The 25,604-nt window shown below is 48.4% G+C and overlaps 1 protein-coding gene across 1 annotated transcript in view; it reads right to left on the bottom strand.

The window, feature by feature from the left end:
- LOC134353243 (mitogen-activated protein kinase kinase kinase kinase 5-like) overlaps positions 1-25,604 on the bottom strand; it is a 181,287-nt gene that overhangs the window by 83,610 nt on the left and 72,073 nt on the right. The window contains exons 5-9 of the mRNA XM_063061274.1: positions 15,839-15,894; positions 14,532-14,579; positions 12,505-12,547; positions 2,838-2,910; positions 1,121-1,252 (exon numbers count right to left, since the gene is read on the bottom strand). Of these exons, the coding sequence (XP_062917344.1) occupies positions 1,121-1,252; positions 2,838-2,910; positions 12,505-12,547; positions 14,532-14,579; positions 15,839-15,894 (352 nt within the window). The remainder of the gene's footprint in view (positions 1-1,120; positions 1,253-2,837; positions 2,911-12,504; positions 12,548-14,531; positions 14,580-15,838; positions 15,895-25,604) is intronic.

Below are 25,604 nucleotides of genomic sequence, written 5' to 3'. Positions count from 1 at the left end.
CCTACTCCTTCTGTGCCGCTAAGAGGACACGGCCACAGTCGTCGTGAGGAAACGCTGGAGATGGACGGGGCGCGTGATAAGACGAGAGGCCGACTCCATCAGGACAGCTCTTCCCCGGACCCCTGCAGGACGGGGGAATCGTGCGAGACCAAACACAAGCTGGTGCCATAACGTAGACGCAGAAATGAGGACCCTGAACCACAGCTGGGGCACAATAGAGGAGATGGCCAAGGACTGACCGAGATGGAGGACCTTCGTTGCTGCCCTCAATACCAGCGGCGTAACGGGCAGTCAGAAAATAACTTTCTTGTGGCAGCTCTCCATCTAAAAGTACGAAATAGTGGAGACATGATGTCCCAATGCCCTGCTGAATGAAGGTCAGCACGCCAAACACCTTCACTACCCAGACTAGCTGTGATAAAACTTTCAGGGGGCCATGTACAATAACATGCAAAACTCTCAGGCACATTATATAGCTAGGGTGCCTAAGACTTTCGCACAGTACAATACTTCTAGGTCACTTTGCTCTGCAACAGGGCCCAGGGCCCTATCATTCGGAGTGAAAGTCCTACCCGGCTCTGACTTCCCAAAGTGCAACACCTCATACTTAATCAAACTGAACACTGTTTGCCATGCCTCAGCGGATACCCGGCGGATCAAGGACCTCCTGCAATTTTTAGACCATACGACCAGAAGAGATAGGAGCAGAATTAGGCCATTTGACCCATTGACCCTGCTCCGCCTTTTCATCATAATTCATTTCCCCCTCAGGTCCAATCTTCCACCTTCTCCCCGTAACCCTTCATACCCTGACTAACCAAGAGTCTATCAACCTCTGCCTTAAATCAACCCAATGACTTGGGCCTTCACAGCTGCCTGTGGCAACAAATTCCGGAGATTCACCACCCTCTGGCTAAGAAAAGTCCTCCTCGTCCCTGTTCTACATGCACGTCCCTCTATTTTTGCCCTGGTGCCATCAGCCCTACAGAGGGTGGAGAGAAACTTTGGTCTGTCAGGACCCGAACCACAAGCCTTTGGCAGGTACGGAGGCGGCTAGTGGGCCAATCGTTCTGCAAAACTTTCCATCTGCGGACTCTCGCGGAGCAGGTAAGGCACCCACCTCAGAGGATGGACGTCGAACATGGGCGGCTGGAGCTCAGCCAGCTCTATGGCCGTGATGCCAACTGCCCAGATGTCACAGAGCTCGTTGTAGCCCCCTTTGATCTCCACGGCAGCAACCTCCGGTGCCATCCTGTGGGGAGAATCCAGAAAGGAATGGTTATTGGTGTCACAACATGGGATCTTCATTATAAAAGAGGGATTTTTATTCAGTTAGTATTTTCTTGGCGTCACCTTGTGGGTATGCATTGTTTTATGTCTAATTGTTTGTCTTTGGGCTGGCTGTGGGTTTTCACATTGTGTTCCAGGAGTCTCATTTGTGATCATGGGGATTGTTAAACTCTTTGTAATTATCACTTTTATTCAATTTGGGATCATTTAGTTAGCACGGCATTTTCAATGTCTTGAATTGAATTGACTTTATTACTTACATCCTTCACATCCATGAGGAGTAAAAATCTTTACATTATGTCTCCGTCTGAATGTGCAATTTATGGTAATTTGTAATAAATAGTATGTACAGTAAGTTATACACCAGGACAGTCAATATAGCTTAAAATACAATTGTGTCAGCATGAATTAATCAGTCTGATGGCCCGGTGGAAGAAGCTGTCCTGGAGCCTGTTGGTCCTGGCTTTTATGCTGCAGTACCGTTTCCTGGATGGTAGCAGCTGGAACAGTTTGTGGTTGGGGTGACTCGGGTCCCCAATGATCCTTCAGGCCCTTTTTACACACCTGTCTCTGTAAATGTCCTGAATAGTGGGAAGTTCACATCTACAGATGCGCTGGGCTGTCCGCACCACTCTCTGCAGAGTCCTGCGATTGAGGGAAGTACAGTTCCCATACCAGGCAGTGATGCAGCCAGTCAGGATGCTCTCAATTGTGCCCCTGTAGAAAGCTCTTAGGATCTGGGGAATCATGGCAAACTTCTTCAACCGTCTGAGGTGAAAGAGGCGCTGTTATGCATTTTTCACCACACAGCCTCTATCTCGTTGTTGTCTTTGGGAATTATTGCTTCGTGTGGACACCTATGTTGTCTGACTAGTCCTGAATTGCTACCTGCTCCCGGGTGTATTTCGGTGGGGAGCATGTCAACCTCTCTCTGTGGGGCTGTTGTGGTTTCTTCTCCAGTGAAACTCAGGCCGGATTCACCTGTGTATTGTGAGTAATTTCAGTTCGTCAAGATTTAGTATGTGAATTGTATTTTCTTGGTGTCACTTCGTGTATGCAGTGTTCGTTGGATTGTTTACCTTTTATGACAAATAGTTTGTCTTTGGACTTGCTCCAGTTTTTCACCTCATTTGGGATCATGGGCATTGTTAAACTCTCTTTGTATTTATCATTTTTATTCAATTTGGGATCAGTTAAATAGCACGGCATTTTCAATGTCCTGTGTTGTAGTTGTTGCCTTTGGGGATTATTGCTTCGTCTGGACACCTATGTGGTCTGATCAGTCCTGATTTCCTATGTGGTGTATTTCAGTGGGGCAGGGCGGGGGGGGCGGGACTTGTCAACCTCTCTTTACGGGGTTGTTGAGGCGATAACTCAAACTGTGAGAAAAAGTTGCCCCAGACAAAACTCCAATAATTCCTACATTAACTTAATTCGTATTCTAAAGTTTAAAAAAAAGTTCTCTCCCTCAGAACCCCTCTCCACCTGCCATTCTACAAAATCACCAAGCCACCCACGGCCTCTCAAAGCTCAGGTCCCACTCGTACCAGTACGGTGTTCCGATGAAAGACATTCTTCGGGCAAACGTGGCAGTAATTTGTGCAGAAATTCCAAAATCAGCTGGAAAGCAGAGAAAGAGAAAAGCATGTTATTGATAGGGAATGTCACTGACCTCTTTTGTGGTGTCTCCAATTTAACCAGGGACTCTACCAACAGTTACAGCCCCCATCCCTGACTCTCCCCTGTCTCTCTGCAGACCTTAATGTAACAACACAATGTAGACTTTAAATTTTGAGTGTAAATCAATGATTCCATCTATTGTGGCCAGCCCTTCCCACTCACACCCAGCCTGAGTTTTACATTCACACCCCAGCCTGGGCCTAACATTCACACCCCAGCCAGGGCCTAACATTCACACCCCAGCCAGGGCCTAACATTCAAGAAAGGGGTAGGGCTCAGGAGATGATGGCACCTAATGGCAACTCCTTTGCTTTCATCTTCGGAAACAGCTCTATTTCTATATTTAATATCTCTATTTTTCCCTTTTGAGGTTCTTTTGAAGACCCTGACCTGGAGTTACACGCTGACTTTGGTTCTTTGCAGGAATGGGAATCGCTCTTGGGGTCTCACGACTGGTTGTTATTTGATATACCAAGGATGTGGCCTAGAAGACTGATGTGCCTTCAGGGTTCTGGGATTTTGTGGCTCTGGAACAGGGCAGACTTGAGATCGGTGCCTCCGCAGGAATCTGGTCTGTCATGGGAGTACACGGAAGATCGAAAGCAGCAAGCTGGCTGCTGGCTGTGTGCCCAGAGACCCGAGTTCTTTGGGCACAGAGCCTGGAAAGAGCGACGCATCAGATTTTAAAATCATAAATCAGCGAGTTGTTTTGTTATTTCCCCCCTTCGCTGTGAAACGGAGACACCCCTTTTTCCCTTATTAGGGAGAGAGAGAGAGTCTGTGGTATGTCGAATTACTGGGTGAACGAGTAGTCTTTGGGGTACTGCGAGTCTGTGTCTTTATTGATGCTTTGCTGCACGCTTGAGTGCTCAGTGGGGGTCAGGGTGTGCAGATGCTTTTTTTTGCTGGTGGGGGAGGGGGGAATCATCGCTTTGCTGCTGCTTACGCGTGGGCGGGGGCTTTGGGGTTCTAACATTTAACTGTCATTCATTCTTTGGGGCACTCCTCTGTTTTCGTGGATGTTTGCAAAGAAAAAGCATTTCAGGATGTATATTGTATAGATTTCTCTGACATTAAATGTACCTTTGAACATTCACACCCCAGCCTGGGCCTTGCTCTCACACCCAACTTGGGCCCTACACTTACATCCAACCTGGACCTTACACTCACACCCCGGCCTGGGCCTTATACTCACACCCCAGCCAAGGCTTCACGACCCATACCCAATCTGGCCTCTCCTCTTGCAACCAGGTTTCCATTTGATAAGAATAACCAGTCTACAGTGGAGTGTAATATAGGCCAATACAGCAGTAACTCTAACACCTTCTTCCCTTCTTAAACACAGTGATGAGGCTACAGGTAAAGACATGGACTCTCCCTCCAGTTTCACTTATGGCAGTGGTCCCCAACCACTGGGCCGCGGACTAGCACCAGGCTGCAAAGGCGTGCTACCGGGCCACGAGGAAACAATATGATTTGGCGATATGAAATGATATGAGTCAGCTGCACCTTTCCTCATTCCCTGTCACGCCCACTGTTGGAACTTGAAGAACCCCGCCCTCGCTCCCCCCCCCGCCCCGGTTAGCCGGTCCGCAAGAATATTGTCAATATTAAACCGGTCCGCGGTGCAAAAAAGGTGGGGGACTTATAGCAACAGCAAGTTGCACTTTTATAGCGCCTTTGAGAATCCCAGGTCATTCCAAATCTAGTGAAGTGTTTATGCAATGGCAGTGTAGGACACAGCAGCTCTTTAAAGGTTAAAAATTTTATAAGACCATAAGAAATAGGAGCAGAATTAGGCCATTTGCTTGACCGAGTCTTCTCCACCATTTCATCACGGCTGATCCATTTTCCCTCTCAGCCCCAACCTCCTGCCTTCTCCCCCGTATCCCTTCATGTCCTGACCAATCAAGAATCTGTCAACCTCTGCTTTAGATATACATAAAGACTTGGCCTCCACAGCTGCCTGTGACAACAAACTCCACAGATACACCAGGAAGAAATTCCTCCTCATTTCCATTTTAAAAGGACGCCCCTCTATTCTGAGGCGGTGTCCTCTGGTCTTAGACTCCCCCACTATAATAAACACCCTCTCCACATCCACTTTATCGAGGCCTTTCACCATTCGATAGGTTTCAATGAGGTCACCTCTCATTCTTCTGAATCCCAGTGAATACAGGCCCAGAGTTATCAAACACTCTTCATATGAAAAGCCGTTCAAACCCGGAATCATTTTCATGAACCTCCTTTGAACTCAATCCAGCACACCCTTTCTAAGATAAGGGGCCCAAAACTGCTCACAATACTCCAAGTGAGGCCTCACCAGTGCTTTATAAAATCTCAACACTGCACCTTTACTTTTAAAGTCTAGTCTTCTTGAAATGAATGCTAACATTGCATTTGCCTTCCCCACCACAGGCTCAACCTGCAGGTTAACCGTTGGGGAATCCCGCACAAGGACTCCCAAGTCCCTTTAAAAGATGAACTGCATTTGTCAAATGTACATTGAAACACACCGTGAGATGTGCCCCTGCGTCAAATCGAATCAGTGAGGATTGAGCTGGGGGCAGCCTTCGACCAGTGCTCACATGGAACGCCCACAACTCACTGATCCTAGCCCAATGTCCTTGGAATGGGGGAGGAAGCCAGAGAAATCCCAGGCAGTCATGGACAGAATGTACAAACTCCTTACAGACCGCGTGGGATTCGAACCCCCGATCGGTGATTGCCAGGCTGTAAAGTGATAGTGCTAGCTAACCACCGCGCTCCCGAGCAGTCCGTGTACACAGCAAGATCCCAAAGCAGCGACAACACGAGTTTCAGCACAAGGCAAGGTTGAGATGGGGAGGGAAAGAGGGAATTCCTCTCCCGCCCCCCCCCACCAACCACACGTACGCAGGGGCCCTGGGACAGTGCTGAGAGGGTGCAGGGTGTGGGGACCGGAGGCGAGGGTCGGTCCGGTTCTGCTCACTGCTCCGCCACGTTCATCCTGCTCTCTGCGCCGCTGAGCCTGTGGCTGTGGGCCTGCTCCAGAGGATCTGGGCTTCGCCACGATTTTCCCTGCTGTGTGCTGTGGCCCGCTCCAGGCTTCATGACACTTTGCTCGGTTATGTCGTGAACGGAGGCTGAGGCTGTGGCCTGCTCCAGGTTCACAACACTTTGCTCTACTGTGTGGTGAATGGAGGCTGTGGGCCTGCTCCAGCAGCTCTGGGCTTCGTGTCTGTAAGTTTCCCTATGATTTGCCCCACTGTGTGATAAACTGAGGCTGTGGCCTGCTCCAGACTTCATGTCACTTTGCTCGGCTGTGTAGTGAATGGAGGCTGAGGCTGTGGCCTGCTTCAGGCTTCATGTCACTTTGCTCGGCTGTGTGGTGAATGGAGGCTGAGGCTGTGGCCTGCTCCAGGCTTCACAACACTTTGCTCTGCTGTGTGGTGAATGGAGGTTGTGGGCCTGTTCCAGCAGCTCTGGGCTTCGTGTCTGTAAGCTTTGCTACGATTTGCCCCACTGTGTGATGAACTGAGGCTGTGGCCTGCTCCAGGCTTCATGACACTTTGCTCTGCTGTGTGGTGAATGGAGGCTGAGGCTGCAGGCCTACTCCGGGCTTTGTGTCCACAGACTCACGTTCATTCTGAAGACTGTTGCTTGCTTTTATTGTTTCCATGATACGTATGTGCTTTTGCTCTCTCTGCACATTGGATGGTTTTTTTTTTTGGTCTTTTTTTTTAATGGGTTCTTTCGGGTTTCTTGCGACGCGGCTGCCTGTAAGCAGACGAATTTCAAGGTTATGTGATTTGTACATACTTTGAGAATAAAGGTACTTTGAACTTTGAAGGGGATTGGGTCACTTCCTCATAGCAACATCAGCATGCCCCTTTCACTGCATGGCATGATCGACCATCAGCCCCACCTGGGGTGAGGAGCTGCCACTGGGGCCACTGTGGGATACTCAGTCCCCAGGACCACGTTCAGTCAAGGGCTGATAAGTTTCAGGGCGGCATTGACCCTGCTAAGCCACCAGGAGTTGAACTTCTCCTTCAGCAAAGTGAGCGAGCACCTAGCCTGTGAATCTGCTGGGGTCGTCCACTGTGTCCAGTGCTCCTGACGCGGGTTCCTCTACATCGTGAACTTCGGCAAGCACCTCTGCGCCATTTGCCACAGGCGGGGCTTCCCGGTGGCCGAACATTTTAATTCAGATTCCCATTCTGACATGGTGGTCCATGGACTCCTTTTGTGTCAAGATGAGGCCACCATCGGGGTGGAGGAGCAACATCTTATATTCCATCTGAGTGCCCTCCAACCTGATGGCATGAATATCAATTTCTCCTTATCAATATCTCCTTCCTCTATTCCCCATTCTGAACTTTCACCTCTTCTCACCTACCAATTACTTCCCCCTGGGTCCCCTCCTTCTTCCCTTTCTCCCATGGTCCACTCTCCTCTCCTATCAGATTCTTTCTACTCCAGCCCTTGACCTTTCCCACCCAGCTAGCTTCACCTATCACCTTCCAGCCAGCCTCCTTCCCCTCCCCACACCTGTTTATTCAGCCACTTCTCTCTCAGTCCTGAAGAAGGGTCTCGGCCCGAAACGTCGACTGATTACTCTTTCCCGTAGACGCTGCCTGGCCTGCTGAGTTCCTCCAGCATTTTGTGTCTGTTGGTTTGGATTTCTTGCACCTGCAGAATGTCCGACGTTTACGAGCGCCTCCAGCAAGCAAGAGCCATTACCATTGACGAGACAATATTTTGGGGTCTCCAGTGAGCAGAAACCCCAATGGACCAGCCATAGAGATACCACGGTCTCAGGAGCAAGTCACTATCAAACCACACAACGTAGGAGCACGATTAGCTCATTCTGCCCGTTACCTCTGCTCCACCATTCCAACATGGCTGATTTAGTATCCTTCTCAACCCCATTCTCCTGCCTTCTCCCCATAACCTTTGAAAGGCGGGAGGAGAAGATGGCAACGCGCGCAGCTCTCCAGTGAAATGATACATCGTACTTGTAAGTAGGAGGCCGTGCACAATTCTGATTTGATGGAGACAGACGTGAGAAGCAGAGGAACATCTGGAGAAACTTCTGAAATGCCCGATTCGCTGCCGCTGTTACTGTGCGATCGAGAATCTCCGGAGGGAAGGCCCCAAAATCCCCGGCTTTGCCTGCTGCTGGCGACCGAGGCTGAGGTTGAAGCGTTCGGATAGAGATGGCGCTGGGTACTCAGTGTTGGAGGGCTGATCAGAGCTTGAAGTTTTCGGACGACTCAGAGTCGGACTGTGGTCGGGCATGGCAGGGAGAGTTTTTTCTTCCTTCTCCCGTCTGTGTGAGATGTGGGATTTTCGAGAGACTTTGAACTTTTTTTTACTGTGCCCATGGCCTGTTCTTCATCAAGTTACAGTATTGTTGCACTGTTGTAACTATATGTTATAATTATGTGGTTTTTGTTAGTTTTTCAGTCTTGGTCTGTCCTGTGTTTCTGTGATATCACACCGGAGAAATATTGTATCATTTCTTAATGCATGCATTACTAAATGACAATAAAAGAGGACTGTGTGTCCTCATAATCTAATACCCTGACTAATCAAGAACCTACCAGCCTCCGCTTTAAATTTAGTATACCCAATGACTTGGCCTCCATGACCGTCTACAGCAATGTATTCCACAGCTTCGCCACCCTCTGGCTAAAGAAATTTCTCCTCATCTCTGTTCTAAAGGGACGTCCTTCCATTCTGAAGCTGTGCTCTCTTGTCCTGGACTCTCCCACTACAGAAAACATCCACTCCACGTTCCACTTCTATGAAAGTCTTTCAATATCTGATAGGTTTCACTGGTATCCCCACTCATTCTTCTTAAGTCCAATGAGTACAGGCCCAGAGCCATCAAATGCACTTCACACTTTACCCTGTTCATTCCCGGGATCAATTTCGTGGCTCACGTCAACCAAAGTGCCCATGTAAGATTGTCCTCCTCATGAGGGCCTGTTCTAGAGGGACCTCCTTCAACTCTGAGATCCAACCACTACGATTACCGGTGGTAGGGTTGCCAACTGTCCCGTATTTGCCGGGACATCCCGTATATTGGGCAAAATTGGATTGTCCCATACAGGACCACCCCTGTCCCGTATTTCCTCCGCTAAGGTAGGGCGTTCCGATGAAACCGTTCGTAAGTGGAAATGGTGTAAAGCGAAGCAATTACCATTAATTTATATGGGAAAAATTTTTGAGCGTTCCCAGACCCAAAAAATAACATAGAAACATAGAAAATAGGTGCAGGAGTAGGCCATTCGGCCCTTCGAGCCTGCACTGCCATTCAGTATGATCGTGGCTGATCATCCAACTCAGAACCCTGTACCAGCCTTCCCTCCATACCCCCTGATCCCTTTAGCCACAAGGGCCATATCTAACTCCCTCTTAAATATCGCCAATGAACTGGCCTCAACTGTTTCCTGTGGCATAAATTCCACAGATTCACCACTCTCTGTGTGAAGAAGTTTTTCCTTATCTCGGTCCTAAAAGGCTTCCCCTTTATCCTCAAACTGTGACCCCTCGTTCTGGACTTCCCAACATCGGGAACAATCTTCCTGCATCTAGCCTGTCCAATCCCTTTAGGATTTTATACGTTTCAATAAGATCCCCCCTCAATTTTCTAAATTCCAATGAGTATAAGCCTAGTTGATCCAGTCTTTCTTCATATGGAAGTCCTGCCATCCCAGGAATCAATCTGGTGAACCTTCTTTGTACTCCCTCTATGGCAAGGATGTCTTTCCTCAGATTAGGGGACCAAAACTGCACACAATACTCCAGGTGTGGTCTCACCAAGGCCTTGTACAACTGCAGTAGTACCTCCCTGCCCCTGTACTCAAATCCTCTCGCTATGAATGTCAGCATACCATTCGCCTTTTTCACCATCTGCTGTACCTGCATGCCCACTTTCAATGACTGGTGTATAATAACCTACCAAATCATACCAAATAACACATAAAACCTAAAATAACACTAACATACAGTAAAAGCAGGAATGATGCGATAAATACGCAGCCTATATAAAGTAGAAATAATGTATGTACAGTGTAGTTTCACTTAACAGAATCGGGAAGATTAAACCAAAACTGATTTGTAGAAAGAAATCAGCACGTACACGCATGTGCACGTCACACATGCGCACACAGGTGCCCGCGCAAGGCTCCGTGGTCATGGTAGTCTTTCTCGGGGTAAACACGTGTCCCGTATTTGACTGCTACTTTTGTCCCTTATTTGGGAGTGAGAAAGTTGGCGACCTTAACTGGTGGCCCATTTGCTGGAGAGGATTCAGGGGATTCCCAGCAACCCTCTCGAATCTGAATCCTGCACTGAGGACGGTGACACAGCACACTTGCGTCATAAACAGACGTGGGGGTGGATTGTGAAAGCACCAACCACCAGTTGAAAGAGTGCAGTCTCAGATTTAACTCCCCCGGCCTGTGTGCCTGAAGTTGGCAGCAAGCATTGTTACTGGTCACACACCCCTTGCAGACAGGTGACAGCCATCTCCTGCACCTGGACATCCTACCCCGATGACCCAAAGTTTAAAGTTCAAAGTGCATTTATTACCAAGGCATGTATAAAGTGTACAACCTTGAGATATGTCTGCTTACTCACAGTCACAAAGCAAGAAACCCGAAATAACCCAATTTAAAAAAAAAAGACCAATGCACAATGGGGGGGGAGGAGAGGAAAGAGGGATGGGGGAAAGAGGGAGGGGGGGAAAGAGGGAGGGGGGGAAAGAGGGAGGGGGGGAAAGAGGGAGGGGGGAAAGAGGGAGGGGGGAAAGAGGGAGGGGGGAAAGAGGGAGGGGGGAAAGAGGGAGGGGGAAAGAGGGAGGGGGAAAGAGGGAGGGGGGAAAGAGGGAGGGGGGAAAGTGGGAGGGGGAAAGAGGGAGGGGGGAAAGAGGGAGGGGGAAAGAGGGAGAGGGAAAGAGGGAGAGGGGAAAAGAGGAGGGGGAAAAGAGGGAAGGGGGAAGGAGGGAGGGGGGAAGGAGGGAGAGGGGGAAGGAGGGAGAGGGGGAAGGAGGGAGAGGGGGAAGGAGGGAGAGGGGAAAGAGGGAGAGGGGAAAGAGGGAGAGGGGAAAGAGGGAGGGGGAGGGGGACAGGGGGAGGGAAGACGAGGAAGGGGGGATGGGGACGGGGGAGAGGGGAAGGAGGGGGGAGGAGGAGGGGAGGGGAGGGGGAGGGAAATAAAGCATGCAAACAATAAAAGCTATCAACAGCAGTCCAAACCTAATTGAGTGCATAGACCCAGAGCCCGGAGTAGCCAGAGTAGGCCCACAGCTTCGGCCTCAGTTCATCACACAGCGGAGCAAATCGCCGTGCAGCTCGCAGACACGAAGCCTGGCGCAGCTGGAGTGGTCTCACAGCCTCAACACCGCGGAGAGAGGAGTAAACGTCACAGAGTAGCAAGCAGAATCGGCCCAGCCCGGTCCTCGCCTCGGGTCCCGACACCGGGCCTATCTGGGCCCGGCGTTCAGGCTGACCAGATTTCACAGACACGCCTGCTCGGGTGAATTACTGCCTGGGACCGCAAGAAACTGCACAGAAGTTCAGTCCGTCAGGCAAACCAACCTCCCCTCTAATTGATTCTGCTGACACTCTCTGCTGTCTTGGGAAACGACCCGTCCCACCCCCACCCATCAACCTGCACCCGGACAATAGCCATCCCATTCCGGGATTGAAAAGCTCATCATATGAGGAGCGTTTGATGGCGCTGGGTCTGTACTCACAGGAATTCAGAAGGCTGAGGAGGGATCTCATTGAAACCTATTGCATGTTCAAAGGCCTCGATAGAGTGGATGTGGAGAGGGTGTTTCCTACGGTGGGGGAGTCTAAGACCAGAGGACACGGCCTCAGAATAGAGGGGCATTCATTTTGAAGAAGATGAGTATGAATTTCTTCAGCCAGGGAGTGGTGAATCAGTGGAATTCATTGCCACAGGCAGCCGTGGAGACCAAGTCTTCATGTATATTTAAGGCAGAAGTTGATAGATTCTTGATTGGTCAGGGCGTGAAAGGACACAGGGAGATGACAGGAGATTGGGGCTGAGAGGGAAATCGATCGGACATGATGAAATGGCAGAGCAGACTGGATGGGCCAAATAGCCTAATTCTGGTCCTATTATCTTATGGTCTTATACCTCTCCCAGCCATGTACCTCCCCAAACTTCTCGTAAATGCTGCAATTGACCTTGCACCCACCACTTCCGCCGGCAGCTCTTCCCACACTTTCACCACTCTCTGAGTGAAGCAGCTCTCCACCCCCCTCGGTTTCCCCTTAAATATTTCACCTTTCACCCCCAAACCTATGACCTCTAGTTCCTGACTCGGCCTACCTGAGGAGAAAAGGCCTGCTTGCATTTACCCTTTCTATACCCCCCCCCCACCCCGGCTCACCAGCTTCTGTGGGTGGGCTCAAACCACCAACCTTTCGGTTAGCAGCTGGAAGCACTGACCAACTGCGCCACAGAGACAAAGTCAGTGAAGTAAGCAGGGTTGAGGACCAAGTAACTCACCCAACTTTACATCCCCGTTGTCATTGATGAGAATGTTTGCACCCTGGGGAGAAAGGATTATAAGGTAACTTTAGTCAAGCCAACACAGATCATTCCCCACAAACATTATTAATTAATTAATTAATTGTTCATCAGCTGTAGTTGGTAAAACCTGAGGTACAGGGATAGCCAAACGTGCTCATTTCTCAATTGCTAGGAATGTTCAGTTTATTCTAGTGGTGTTTAGTATTGTGGATTTCTGAAGATTTACTGTGTAGGCCTAATTGTTTAATGCTGTTGTGTAGTGACTTTGGGATGACGCCAGTTGTAGATATTAATATTGGGACAATGTGTGCCGTGTTCATGTTCCATAGTCTTTCAATTTCCTCTTTTAATTCAGCATATTTCTGGTGTTTTTCAGTAATTAATATCTGTATGTTATGTGTGTTTGGAATGGTTATATTTATTAAGCAAGTTGTTCTTGCTTATTTATCCTGTCATATTATATCTGGACGGTTATTATGGTTTGTCCTATCTGTCATAATGGATCAGTCGTAATATAACCTGTGGGATACTGACTCAAAAACTAGATCAGGCTTGTATTTATAGTAGGGTATGGTGTCTTTTATGAGCTTGTATTTTAAAGCAAGATTTTGGTGAATGATGTTTGTCACTTTACGGTGCCTGTGTAAGTACTCAGATTGAGTATTTTTTCACCCAGATGATGGCTGGGCCTCCAAGACGACCATAACCTTGTCGTCGGGCTTGGAGGCTTGCATGCCTCAAAGACCTGGGGAGCTATATTGGCTGGAGTCTGGGCTTTATGCTTTGGCTCAAGACGACTAATTCCTGAGATAAGTCAGTTGTCCTATTAAAAGAGGCTGGACAGGTTGGGTTTCTATCTTTGGAGTTTAGAAGAACCTTACTGAGATGTACATGATCCTTCCTGCAAGAGGACCACAAACTTGTGGTAGGGTTTTGGAGGCTTGCGTGCCTCAGTGATCCGGAGACCTGGAGTCAGGGCTTTATGCTTTAGCTCTTAGTAGGGTCACCCATGCCAAACAGGTCAAAGGGTAGAGGTCAGACTAAGAGAGGTTCACTGGTCCTCCAGGTTCAGGGTTTCACCTCAGGGCTGACTGGTAAAACAAAATTGTTATGGAAACAGCAATGAAGAATCCTTCTACATCTGAGTGTGACGGTATTCCTGAGTCTCCACCCGGGACTTGCATGACTGACAGTAGTGAAAACCGAGAGGAAGCTACTGACATGACGAAGGAAGCCCTGAACACCACCAGAGATGGAGGAACTTCATTGCTGCCCTAAACCATCGGTGTAACAGGCAGTTTAAACAAAATGGTGGTTGGAGTCTGCAAAGCACTGCCCGAGGGGGTGGTGGAGGCCGAGTCTCTCAAAACATTTCAGGAGTATCTGGATGACCAAGCGCTGGTAACTGGTAATGTTACAGATCATAGAAAGTAGAACAGTATAGCACCGGACAGGCCATTCAGCCCACAATTTTGTGCTAATCTTGATGCCAATTTATACCTTCATTGCTACCCTAAACACCAGAGGCATTACAGGCAGTAAGTAAGTTTTATATTCTGTGAGGCTGCTGCAAGCTTTTCTAGAACAGGGGTTCCCAACCTTTTTTTTATGACATGGACCTATACCATTAACCAAGAGGTCCGTGGGAATCCAGGTCGGGAACCCCTTCCCTAGACACGGTTGTGCATAACAATCCCAGGAGATCATCAGCTTCTGAGATACTCAAACCACCCCCTCTGGCACCAACAATCATTCCACGGTCAAAGCCATTCCCTTCCCGTCCTGATGTTTGGTCTGAACAACAACTGAACCCCTTGGCCATGCCTGCATGCTTTTATGCATTGCGTTGCTGCCATGTGATTGGCTGTTTAGACATTTACATTGACAAATAGGTGTACAGGTAAATAACAGCTAATGAAGTGGTCACTGAGTGCATTTTGGGACTTGGCAAAGCACAGCCAGTTTAATATATATGGATAAAAAATATTTCTGGGGTAACTCACCTTAATGTCCCGGTGTATCTTCCCTCGATTGTGTAGATATTCCAAACCCTAAGGGTGAAAAAAAGTCTTTAAAAAATCCTTTGAATTCTAAGTTCTTCCAGTCTTTAGTGCAGATCCCCATCCTGATTAGATAAAAATAATTTACTATTTGTCTCTGACACCATCATTTCTCACCTGTCATTGTTAGCCTTGCTTGCCAACTCATAGACACAGGAGATTCTGCAGATGCTAGAAAGCCAGAGCAACACATACACACACACACACACACACACACACACACACACACACACACACACAATGCTAGAGGAACTCAGCAGGGCCGAGACCTGTCTGCCAACTGCTATTTATAACTTAGAAGTGTAAAACCTGTCTGTGGTTTATTTTAAATGATATTGTTTGCAGTTTCTGACTTGGTTGCATGGTCATTTTTTCCAGAATACTCCTTGTTTCTTTGGTTGTTTGTTTATCTATTTACCTATCTATCTACATGTTTGTATTTATCTATCCATCTACCTATCTATATCCATCTATCTATCCATCTCTGTATACACATCTCTCTATCCAGCCATTCATCTATCCATCTGTCTATTCATCCATCCATCCATCTATTCATCTGTCCATCCATCCATCTTGTCCATCCATCCATTCATCCATCTATCCATCTGTCCATTCATCCATCCATCTACTTATCCAATCATCTATCAATCTGTCCATCTATTTATTGATTGATTGATTGATTGAGATACAGTGTGGAACTGGTCCTTCCAGCCCTTTGAGCCACACCATCCGGCAATCCCCGATTTAATCCTAGCCTAATTATGGGACAATTTACAATGACCAACTAACCTCCCAGCCGGTGCGTCTTTGGACAGTGGGAGGAAACCAGAGCACCCGGAGGAAACGCACGGGGAGGACGTACAGATGACGCCGAAATAGAACTCCGAACCCCGATGCCCGAGAGTCATGCTAACCGCTACATGTTGTCCGTCCCCTGAGATGCAATGACTCTAGGCTGGCAGAAGAGAGGGAGTTCTGTCCAGGTGGAAGTGGTATCTTTAGACTGAGATGTTAACCTAAGCTCCCATTTATTCTCTGAGTTGGATGTAAAAGTTTACACAACACTGTTTGGAGAATTAGGAAGTGAACAGGAACTGACAGTTGTACACCTTAATGAACACAACTTAAGTAGTGTAGAACGTAGGGAGGATTTAACCAAAATCAGGTGGGTATTATGAACAACTGACCCAATGTGCATCTGCATCACATCTTACAATGTTAAGGTCAATCGCTTCCATCATGTCTCTCACCTGTAGCATTTCCCTGCTGATGTAGGCGATCTGTAACTCAGAGAGCGGGCCTGTGACTGCAGGAGAAAGAAGAGAGAAGTTAACATTCAATTCGGGGGACCAGAGGGCACAGCCTCAGGAAGCAAGGAACATCCCTTTAGAAGAGAGATGAGGAGGAACGTCTTCAGTCAGAGGGTGGCGAATCTGTGGAATTCATTGCCACAAGTGACCGTAGAGGCCAGGTCATTAAAGCAGAGGTTGATAGGTTCTTGATAGGTTCAAGGTAAGATTTATTATCAGAGAACATACATGTCCGCACGTACAACCCTGAGATTCTTTTTCCTGCAGGCATACTTAGCAAATCTATAGGACAGTAACTGTAAACAGGATCAATGAACAACAAAATCTATAGAACAGTAACTGTAAACAGGATCACTGAACAACAAACTGTGCCAATGCAAACATAAATAAATAGCAATACATAACAAGGGCATGAAATAATCGGACAAAGAGTCCTTAAAGTGAGACCATCAGTTGTGGAAACACCAGGGCCTCAAAGGTTATGGGAGAAGCTGGGAGAATGGGGTTAAGAGAGAAAGTAAATCAGCCTTGATGGAATGGCAGAGCAGATGGCCTAATTCTGCTGCTAAAGTATGTCTTCTGATCTTATCATCAAAAAGAATGAAAGTTTCAGACATGCAGTCAAAGCTAGTTACACGTCTATTTGCTGATTTTATGTTTTGCAGTCCCTGCTAGGAGCTGATCACACTGAGATCATTCCCTCCGCTGGTCCCGGAGTTGCCCAGACAGTTCCCCTATCCACCAACCTCTTTCTTGTAAGGATCACTAGCGAACTCAAGTGTAGGAGTCACAGAGGCTTCAGCGGTACAAACAAAGTGAAAGATGAATTACAAAAAAATTAACTAGAAAGACTAACAAGAGCTCAGGCAGGCAAGACAGAATCTTGACGAATTGGAATTTCTCACGACACACAGAAGAACGCGTCTGATTTTCACCTGGGAAGGAACCACAACAACCCAACAGAGAGTGGTTGTCAAGCCCCCTTGAAATACACCCTGGAGCACGTAGGAATTCAGGACCAATCAGACAGCCCGAGTGTCCAGAGGAAGCAATAATCCCGTGCTAATTAAATTATCCCAAATTCTACACCCATGAGGTGACACTGAGAAAGTACAATCCACATACTGACGAAAAAAAATCTCTTTTTAAAAACAACCCCTGGTTGTGACGCTTACACATCAATCCTTCACCACATTATCCCACAACAAGACCATTTCCACAGCTACACCGTTACAGGTGGGCCTCACTTGTCAAAGTCCCTACACTGTCCGAGTGCTTGCCCGGCGTCCAATCCTAAATACCGAGCAAGCTCTCAGTCAGGTTAGCGTAGATGCCATTACACCCTGGGGTGTTCCGGGGTTCGGAGCTCGATTCCGGCCTCGTCTCTCAGGATTTTGTATGCTTTGAGGGGGAGAAATAAAGCTACATCTATGCAAATCCCCACAAGACGCTGGAGGAACTCAGCAGACCAGGCAGCGACTATGGATGTGAATAAGCAGTCGGGGTTTCAGGCCGGGACCCCCCTTCAGAACTGGAAAGGAAAGCAGGAAGACGCCAGAATAAAAAGGGAGAGGGGGAAGGGTAGGAGGCTAGCCAGAAGGTGACAGGTGAAGCCAAATGGGAGCAACACCTTATATTCCATCTGGGGTAGCCTCCTACCTGATGGCATGAACATTGGGTCTTCCTTCTGGTAATTTTTCCCCTCCCCCTCCCCATTCTACAGTCTGGCATCTCTGCTCTTCTCATCACTCCCTCCTCCTCCTCCCCTTTTTCCTGTCATCCTCTCTCCCCTCCTATCAGATTCCTCCTTCCCCAGCCCTTTAACCCTCCCACCCACTTGCCTTCACCAACCACCTTCTAGCTAGCCTCTGATTCTGTTCCCCCCCACCCCCCCGTGACCTCCGGCAGCTCCGATGTCCTCTCACAGACCAAAGACATGGCGGCTAATAGGCTAACTGGTCATTGTAAACTGGCTGCTCATTGGTCTGGAAGGGACAGTGCCACAATGCGTCTCTAATTCAGGTGTTCCTAACCCTTTTTTATGCCATGGACCCGTACCATTTGACCCCAGGTTGGGAAAACCTGCTCCAAATAAATAAGCTAAGTAAAATCCACCAGCGTGTCTTTGGTTAATTAGTTCAATTCAATGGATCCCACATTCTTCTCTTAAACAAAAGCCTTGGCAACATAGAGAAAGAAGCTCACGAGTAGGAGAAGGAGGAGTAGGCCTTGAAGCCTGTTCCACCTTTCAGTACAATCAGAAAACTATAAGACGTAGGAGTGGAATTAGGCCATTCAGCCCATTGAGTCTGCCCCACCATTCGATCATAGAAAACATAGAAAATAGGTGCAGGAGTAGGCCATTCGGCCCTTCGAGCCTGCACCGCCATTCAGTATGATCATGGCTGATCATCCAACTCAGAACCCCACCCCAGCCTTCCCTCCATACCCCCTGATCCCTTTAGCCACAAGGGCCATATCTAACTCCCTCTTAATATAGCCAATGAACTGGCCTCAACTGTTTCCTGTGACAGAGAATTCCACAGATTCACCACTCTCTGAAGAAGTTTTTCCTCATCTCGGTCCTAAAAGACTTCCCCTTTATTCTCAAACTGTGATCATGATTGATTCATTTTCCCTCCCAACTCCATTCTCCTGCCTTCACCCATAACCTTTGACACCCTCACTACGGAGAAACGGAGACACCGCTTTCTCCCTTATGAGGTCGTGAAATCTGTTGTTTTGCGGCAGCAGTGCATTGCAGTACAAAATAATAAAAACTAAAATTACAATAAGTGTATATTTTTTAAAAAAGAAATTAATTTGTATAAGTAGTGCGGAAAGGGAGGGGAAAAGATACCGAGGTAGCGTTCATGGGCTCATTGTCCGTTCAGAAATCTGATGGCGGAGGGGAAGAGGCTGTCCCGTTGAGTGGGTGCCTCCTACTTGATGGTATCAATGAGGAGGGGGTGATGGGGGTCTTTAATGATAGGTGCCACCTTTTGAAAGTGTCCTGGATGCTGGGGAGGTGAGTGCCCATGATGGGGCTGACAACATTCTGCAGCTTTTCCCAAATCTTTGCGTACCGGATGGTGACGCGACCAGTCGGAATGCTGTCCGCGGTACACCTGTCGAAACTCGCGAGTGTCTTTGGTGACATACCCAATCCTCTCAAACTCCTAGTTAAATATAGCCGCTGCCCTGCCTTCCTCGTTGCTGATTGGCACGTTGGGCCCAGGGTGGATCCACAGAGATGCTCACACCCAGGAACTTCAAACTGCTCACCCTTTCCCCTTGTTGATCCGCTGCCATCTTCTTTGGTGTTTGCTGAGTTCACAAGTTCTCATTCATCAGCAGACTTTGCGATGAAGCCTCATGTACCCACATCCAGGTCACTGATATCGATCAAAGAGGCAGTGGTTCTGATGCAGTCTGCAGAGTATACCAGTCAATCCACCCCAAAGGCATCACTAATTTCACTTCTGGTAACTGACTCTGCACTGTATCCCAGCCAGTGTGCTGCACCCTCTGTACACGGAGCAAGACAATGCCACCCAGGGAATCAGAGTCACCTTTACTATCGCTGACTTGCTATAAGATTCGTTGTTTTGCAGCAGCAGTACAGCGCAATGCATACAACAAACAAACACACACACTAAATGCTGGAGGAACTCAGCAGGTCAGGCAGCATCTACAGAGATGAATAACCAGTCGACGTTTCGGGCCGAGACCCGTCTTCAGGACTGGAAAGGATGGGGAGATGGCAGAATTAGCAGACGGGGAGATGGGAAGGAGGACAATCTAAATCTCTCGCTCACTGCTGCCAGAGTCTTGGGCCTTGGGCAAGGTTTGATCAAGTCAAGTCTACTGTCATTTAACTATATACATGTACTGTACACTGTCAAACGAGACAATGTTTCTCCAGACTAGAAGTACACATAACACACATATAACACACAATAACTTAGGAAGGTAAAGATAAAATCTACAGCTGAATTACACATAGATAAACAAAGTAAAGTCCACAAATTAAATATAGAACAGTATACTTTATACTTTATTGTCGCCAAACAATTGGTACTAGAACGTACAATCATAACAGTGATACTTGATTCTGCGCTTCCCGCTCCCTGGATTACAAATATTAAATACTAAAAATATTTAAAACAGTAAAAATGAGTAAATATTAAACATTTAAATTATAAATCATAAATAGAAAATAGAAAAATGGAAAGTAAGGTAGTGCAAAAAAACCCGAGAGGCAAGTCCGGATATTTGGAGGGTACGGCCCCGATCCGGGTCAGGATCTGTTCAGCAGTCTTATCACAGTTGGAAAGAAGCTGTTCCCAAATCTGGCCGTACGAGTCTTCAAGCTCCTACTATGTTTATATTATGTATATTTCTACATAATATAAAGATAAATTAAAGGTGCAGAACAGATTAACCGGTGACCTCGAATGCGATGCGGCAGGGAGTTCAGAAGCCTAACAGCCCGAGGGAAGAAACCGTTTCCCATCCCGACCGTTCTTGTCTTGATGCATCAGAGTCTCCTGCCTGGCGGAAGAAAGTCAAAGAGGTCCGATGCCCGGCTGCTCCCATACCAGATGGAGATGCAACGCTCTCAATGGTGCTCCTGTAACATTCAGTTAAAACGGGGGGAGCCTCATTTGCCTCAATTTCCTTAGGAGGTGGAGGCGCTGCTGTGCCTTCTTATTCGGGGAGGTGATCTTGAGGGGCGAGGTGGGGTCGCCCGCGGTGTCAGCTCCCAGGGACGGCACAGTTTGTGGACTGGACCCTCAAGTTCATGTTGCGACGAGTTTACGGTTCCTGGCCGCTGCTTCACGTGACGTTGGTCGGGGCGGGACTGCCTCTGCGGTCCGCTGTCAGTGAAGGGCCGCGGTGCTCGAATGGACTGAACTGAGCTGAAACTGGACATTCCTAGTCTGTTTCGCCGACTTTGCGGTTGACGTTCTAACGTGGCCTGCGTTTCGCCGTCTGCGCACTCTGGTCTACTGAGTCCTTCAGCTATTGATTTAAATTCTGAGCTGCTACATCGCGGGCTGATAAACGCAGACGTATACCTGAGGAGATCCAACGTTATCGTAGGCTGAGAATGTTCTCTGGGGTCAAGCCCACACCCGATGGAGAGAAAGCATATGAGGCTTGGGCTGAGCAGGTATCTTTGTTACTGGTTGAACGGCAGTGCTCAGATAATATCGGAGACTGGTAGAGAGCGTAAAGGGGCCGGTGGCTGATACAGTGCAGTTCCTCAAGGCAGCAAATCCACTGGCCACCTCAGCTAATTACCTGCAAGCTCTGGAAGATGCTTTTGGCAGTGCTGGAAGTGCAGCCGATCTCGGGATGAAGCTTAGGCACGCACTCCAGGAGGAAGGAGAGGAGACGTCTGCCTACCTTTCCAGGTTGGGGAACCTGCTGCCCTGTCTGCGCCACAAAAGGGGGCACTCAGCCGTCGGAGAGGAGCTGCCCCAGGATGGAGCAAGTGGTGAGGGGCGCGCTGTCACATGATGCGACTGCTCCACGTCTCCGAACTCCTCCATCTTCCGCCGAGTTACTCAGAGAAGTCAGGGAGGGGGAACACGTGATGGAGGAGTGGGAGGCCTCCGTCAGCAGGGTAAAGCGACCCCTGATGTCCAACAGGCAGGGGTTTTACAGGATCTTGTGGAAGATTTTTGAACTGAGGCGTTCCGGATGATATCTGGACCCACTGTTGGGATGTACTAAGCTGAGGGCAGCTGCTGAACGGGGTCTCTTCACCAGAGAAGTGACTGGTATTTTCCGTTAGAACTGTAGAAAAGATGGACACTTCAAGCGCGAGTGTGAAATAATTAAACCAGCGTTTAATCAAACAGAGAAGAAAGGAGGTAAAACTACAGAGGGACCCAGTAAGGGAACGGGCTGCCGTTTCGGAGAGGATATGTTCCTATCGGTGTATCAAGGGAAATACCACAAAGCACCAAACACAATTCCTGAAGGTTTAGTGGGACCAAGCTGTGATGAATCCATACAGATGGAAGATGTTTATGCTAGAGCTGTACTTGACACAGGTTCTCAGGCTACTTTGCTTTATCAATCCTTTTAGTAGTAGTCATAGTCATACTTTATTGATCCCGGGGGAAATTGGTTTTCATTACAGTTGCACCATAAATAATTGAATAGTAATAAAACCATAAATAGTTAAATAGTAATATGTAAATTATGCCAGGAAATAAGTCCAGGACCAGCCTATTGGCTCAGGGTGTCTGACCCTCCAAGTGAGAAGTTGTAAAGTTTGATGGCCACAGGCAGGAATGACTTCCTATGACGCTCTGTGTTGAATCTCGGTGGAATGAGTCTCTGGCTGAATGTATTCCTGTGCCCATTACATAGTGGATGGGAGACATTGTCCAAGATGGCATGCAACTTGGACAGCATCCTCTCTTCAGACACCACCGTCAGAGAGTCCAGTTCCATCCCCACAACATCACTGGCCTTACGAATGAGTTTGTTGATTCTGCTGGTGTCTGCTACCCTCAGCCTGCTGCCCCAGCACACAACAGCAAACATGATCGCACTGGCCACCACAGACTCGTAGATCATCCTCAGCATCATCCGGCAGATGTTAAAGGACCTCAGTCTCCTCAGGAAATAGAGACGGCTCTGACCCTTCTTGTAGACAGCCTCAGTGTTCTTTGAGCAGTCCAGTTTATTGTCAATTCATATCCCCAGGTATTTGTAATCCTCCACCATGTCCACACTGACCCCCTGGATGGAAACAGGGGTCACCAGTACCTTAGCTCTCCTCAGGTCTACCACCAGCTCCTTAGTCTTTTTCACATTAAGCTGCAGATAATTCTGCTCACACCATGTGACAAAGTTTCCTACCGCAGCCCTGTACTCAGCCTCATCTCCCTTGCTGATGCATCCAACTATGGCAGAGTCATCAGAAATCTCTGTGGTAAGTACTGCAGTAACCAACATCAGCCTCCTCAGTAGAAAACGCATCTTCATGCCCTAACATCTTCTCAGTCCAGCTTCTTTCCCACTCTTCAGACATTCCAGCAAATTCAGGGGGTTCCTGTCACTCCGGCTACAACGGGTATTTGACACATTGACACCACTCAGTGCCCTCGAGGCTCAGGGGGCTCAGTACTGATGACTACCCATTCAAAGGTTACTCGTCGTTGAAGTTGGAGAGTTTTTGGAAGCAGATGTTGGGGTATCTGAGACTATCAACACACCAGTGTTGGACTACCCGGATCCGGCTGAAAAGGGTGGAACTTCCTTTTTTGTGGGAACAAACACTGCCATTGTGAAAAAGGCTCCTGGGGGTATGCAAGAAACGGAGAGCACTTGTCTGTTCACCCAGTCACAACACGCTGGAGGAACCCAGCAGGTCGGGCAGCACCCGTGGAAACGATCAGTCCACGTTTCGGGCCGGAACCCTTCGTCAGTCCATTCACCCAGTGTTCAGAGCTGCTTTTGAGGAAGTGCACGTTCCTTCTAAACAGGATGACAAGCGAAAAGCTGGAACTGTGTCATACACCCAGTTCAGACCTGTCGTGTTACGCCCTTGGAGGAGTAGCCGGAGTAACTGGAACTCCCTGAATCTGCTGGAATGTCTGAAGAGTGGGAAAGAAGCTTGAATGAGAAGATGTTAGGGCAGGAAGATGCGTTTTCTACTGACGAGGCTGACGTTGGTTACTGCAGTACCTGCAACACAATTGGAGCAACCCTTTCCAAGAGAGGTCTTGCCGATTAGCGGAGGGTTAAGGATGTCTGGCCGCACCAGCATAAACTGACGGAAGTTAAATTCAGCAATGGAACAGGGGGGCTTGAGCCATTGGAAGACATGAATGATAGACGGGGCGGGGGGAGACACCCTCTGGGTAGACAGGAAGGGTCACAAAGGGTGGTTGAAGCTGGAGGAGCTTAAGGTGGGATAAAGAGTCAGGAAGCCCCCAGGTAGGCTGGCCTATGACACACTGGGGGGGGGGGGGGCCAGAGTGCTGCATCTATCCCCCCGAGTGAGATATGTCACTACCATTCACAAACGGATTGGAGGTCCTGACATCACAAAATTTCTTTGAAAACTGTGTTATTAACGATGGTTTGACAAGTTTCAAAGTCAGGAGGACATGACTATTTTTGGTGGACGGGAGTGGAGGCGGAGCGTGTAATGCCCCGGTTAAGATTTTTACTGCTACTGCTTCGTTTTAGCAGTTCTGCAAAAGCAGCAGCCCGACCTGCTGAGTTCCTCCAGTGTGTTGTGAGTGTTGCTGAAAAAGCAGCCTCTTCTCCTCTCAGCCTGTTTGGGCTTGAGCTGAGATGGGAGGCTTGTTTTTCAACTTAGGAGTGTGGTGTCGGCCAATCAGGATGGTGGAAACGGGAGCAGGTTCTAGAGACCGCTGGAGGGAGAGGTCTTTGTTGGCGGGAGCTGGGAGAAGACAGGAGGGAAGTCGGCTGAGGGTGCCCTCCCCGTTGCACAAGCTGCTTTGTGCAGATGAATGGCTTCAAGGAGGAAGGACCAATGCTCCCGTGGGAGGGCCCGTTTGTTCAAGATGGGGCAACCTTTGGAAAGTGGTGTATGCTTTCACGCAGAACGAGGATCCAACGTGTGATTTACAGACAAGTTGGAGATCTGAGCTCCACCGTGAACGTGTGACTGTTTAAGTATAATGGGCCCTTTTTGTTTTTTTCCCTTGTCTTCCTTTAATAACTGTTTGCTTAAGATAACATTCTTAAATACACTTCTGATTAATTGTACGCAGCGTTCGATCTGTTACCTCTAGCCAATGGGCGATTGCAGGGGGCAGTAAATGACACAGCATTCACACAAACCGGGGTCTGGGTAAACGAGGGATCCCAGCCTCATGGATTTGGCGGGACCAAACTCGTGTGCACCCCAGACGTACGAAGCCCGAGAAAGGTGGGTTTCTCGACTGCAGAGTCCAGGGGCTATTATAATGTGAGGGGCTAACGAGACAAATTTCCAGAGACATCTGGTATAAAGGGGGTTTCAACTGGAGCATTCACAGTAACACTCAGTTTTATTTAACCTCACCTTCAGTAACTCAGCCTCTCGGTAGAAGCACACAGCACGGAAACAGGCCGTTCCGCTCACACGGTCTGTGCTGACCCTCAAGCACCCATTTCCATGAAGCTGATTTTATTCTGCCACGCGCACTCAATTCCCTACCCCAGTTCTGCTACTCTCCTAAGTCGCTAGGGGCAACGTGCAGCGACCAATCAACAGGTACGTACTTGGGACATGGGAGGGAACCAGCTTCCAAGGGAAACCCATGCGGTCACAGGGAGAACGGACAAACTCGGGATATCGGGATGGAATCCCAGAGGCATAAGAGACCGCAGATGCCAGAATTTATTTATTCGTTTATTGAGATACAGCCAATGTTTGGCTCCGTTTCGCCGACTAAAGCTTCCATTGCTCGCTGGTAAAAGTGAGGACGGAGATTGAAGCATTGAAGCCGACTGTACAGGGTGAGAGCCGGCGTCTCGCCTTTAGATCGGTTACTCTGTACCGGAGAGGGGAGAACCTACTGCTGTGCCTGGACAGTGTTGCCCAGGAATCTAGACTCCTTTTATCAGTCTTATAGTTTTCATATTTAGGTTCACTAGGTTAATTCCTGGGATGTCCGGACTGTCTTACGCAGAGAGGTTAGAGAGACTGGGCTTGTACACGCTAGAA

This window comes from Mobula hypostoma, chromosome 10 (assembly GCF_963921235.1).
Source record: "Mobula hypostoma chromosome 10, sMobHyp1.1, whole genome shotgun sequence".
NCBI lineage: Eukaryota > Metazoa > Chordata > Chondrichthyes > Myliobatiformes > Myliobatidae > Mobula > Mobula hypostoma.
The sequence above is the reverse complement of the archived record's forward strand: the minus strand, read 5'-3'. Positions and strand labels throughout refer to the sequence as shown.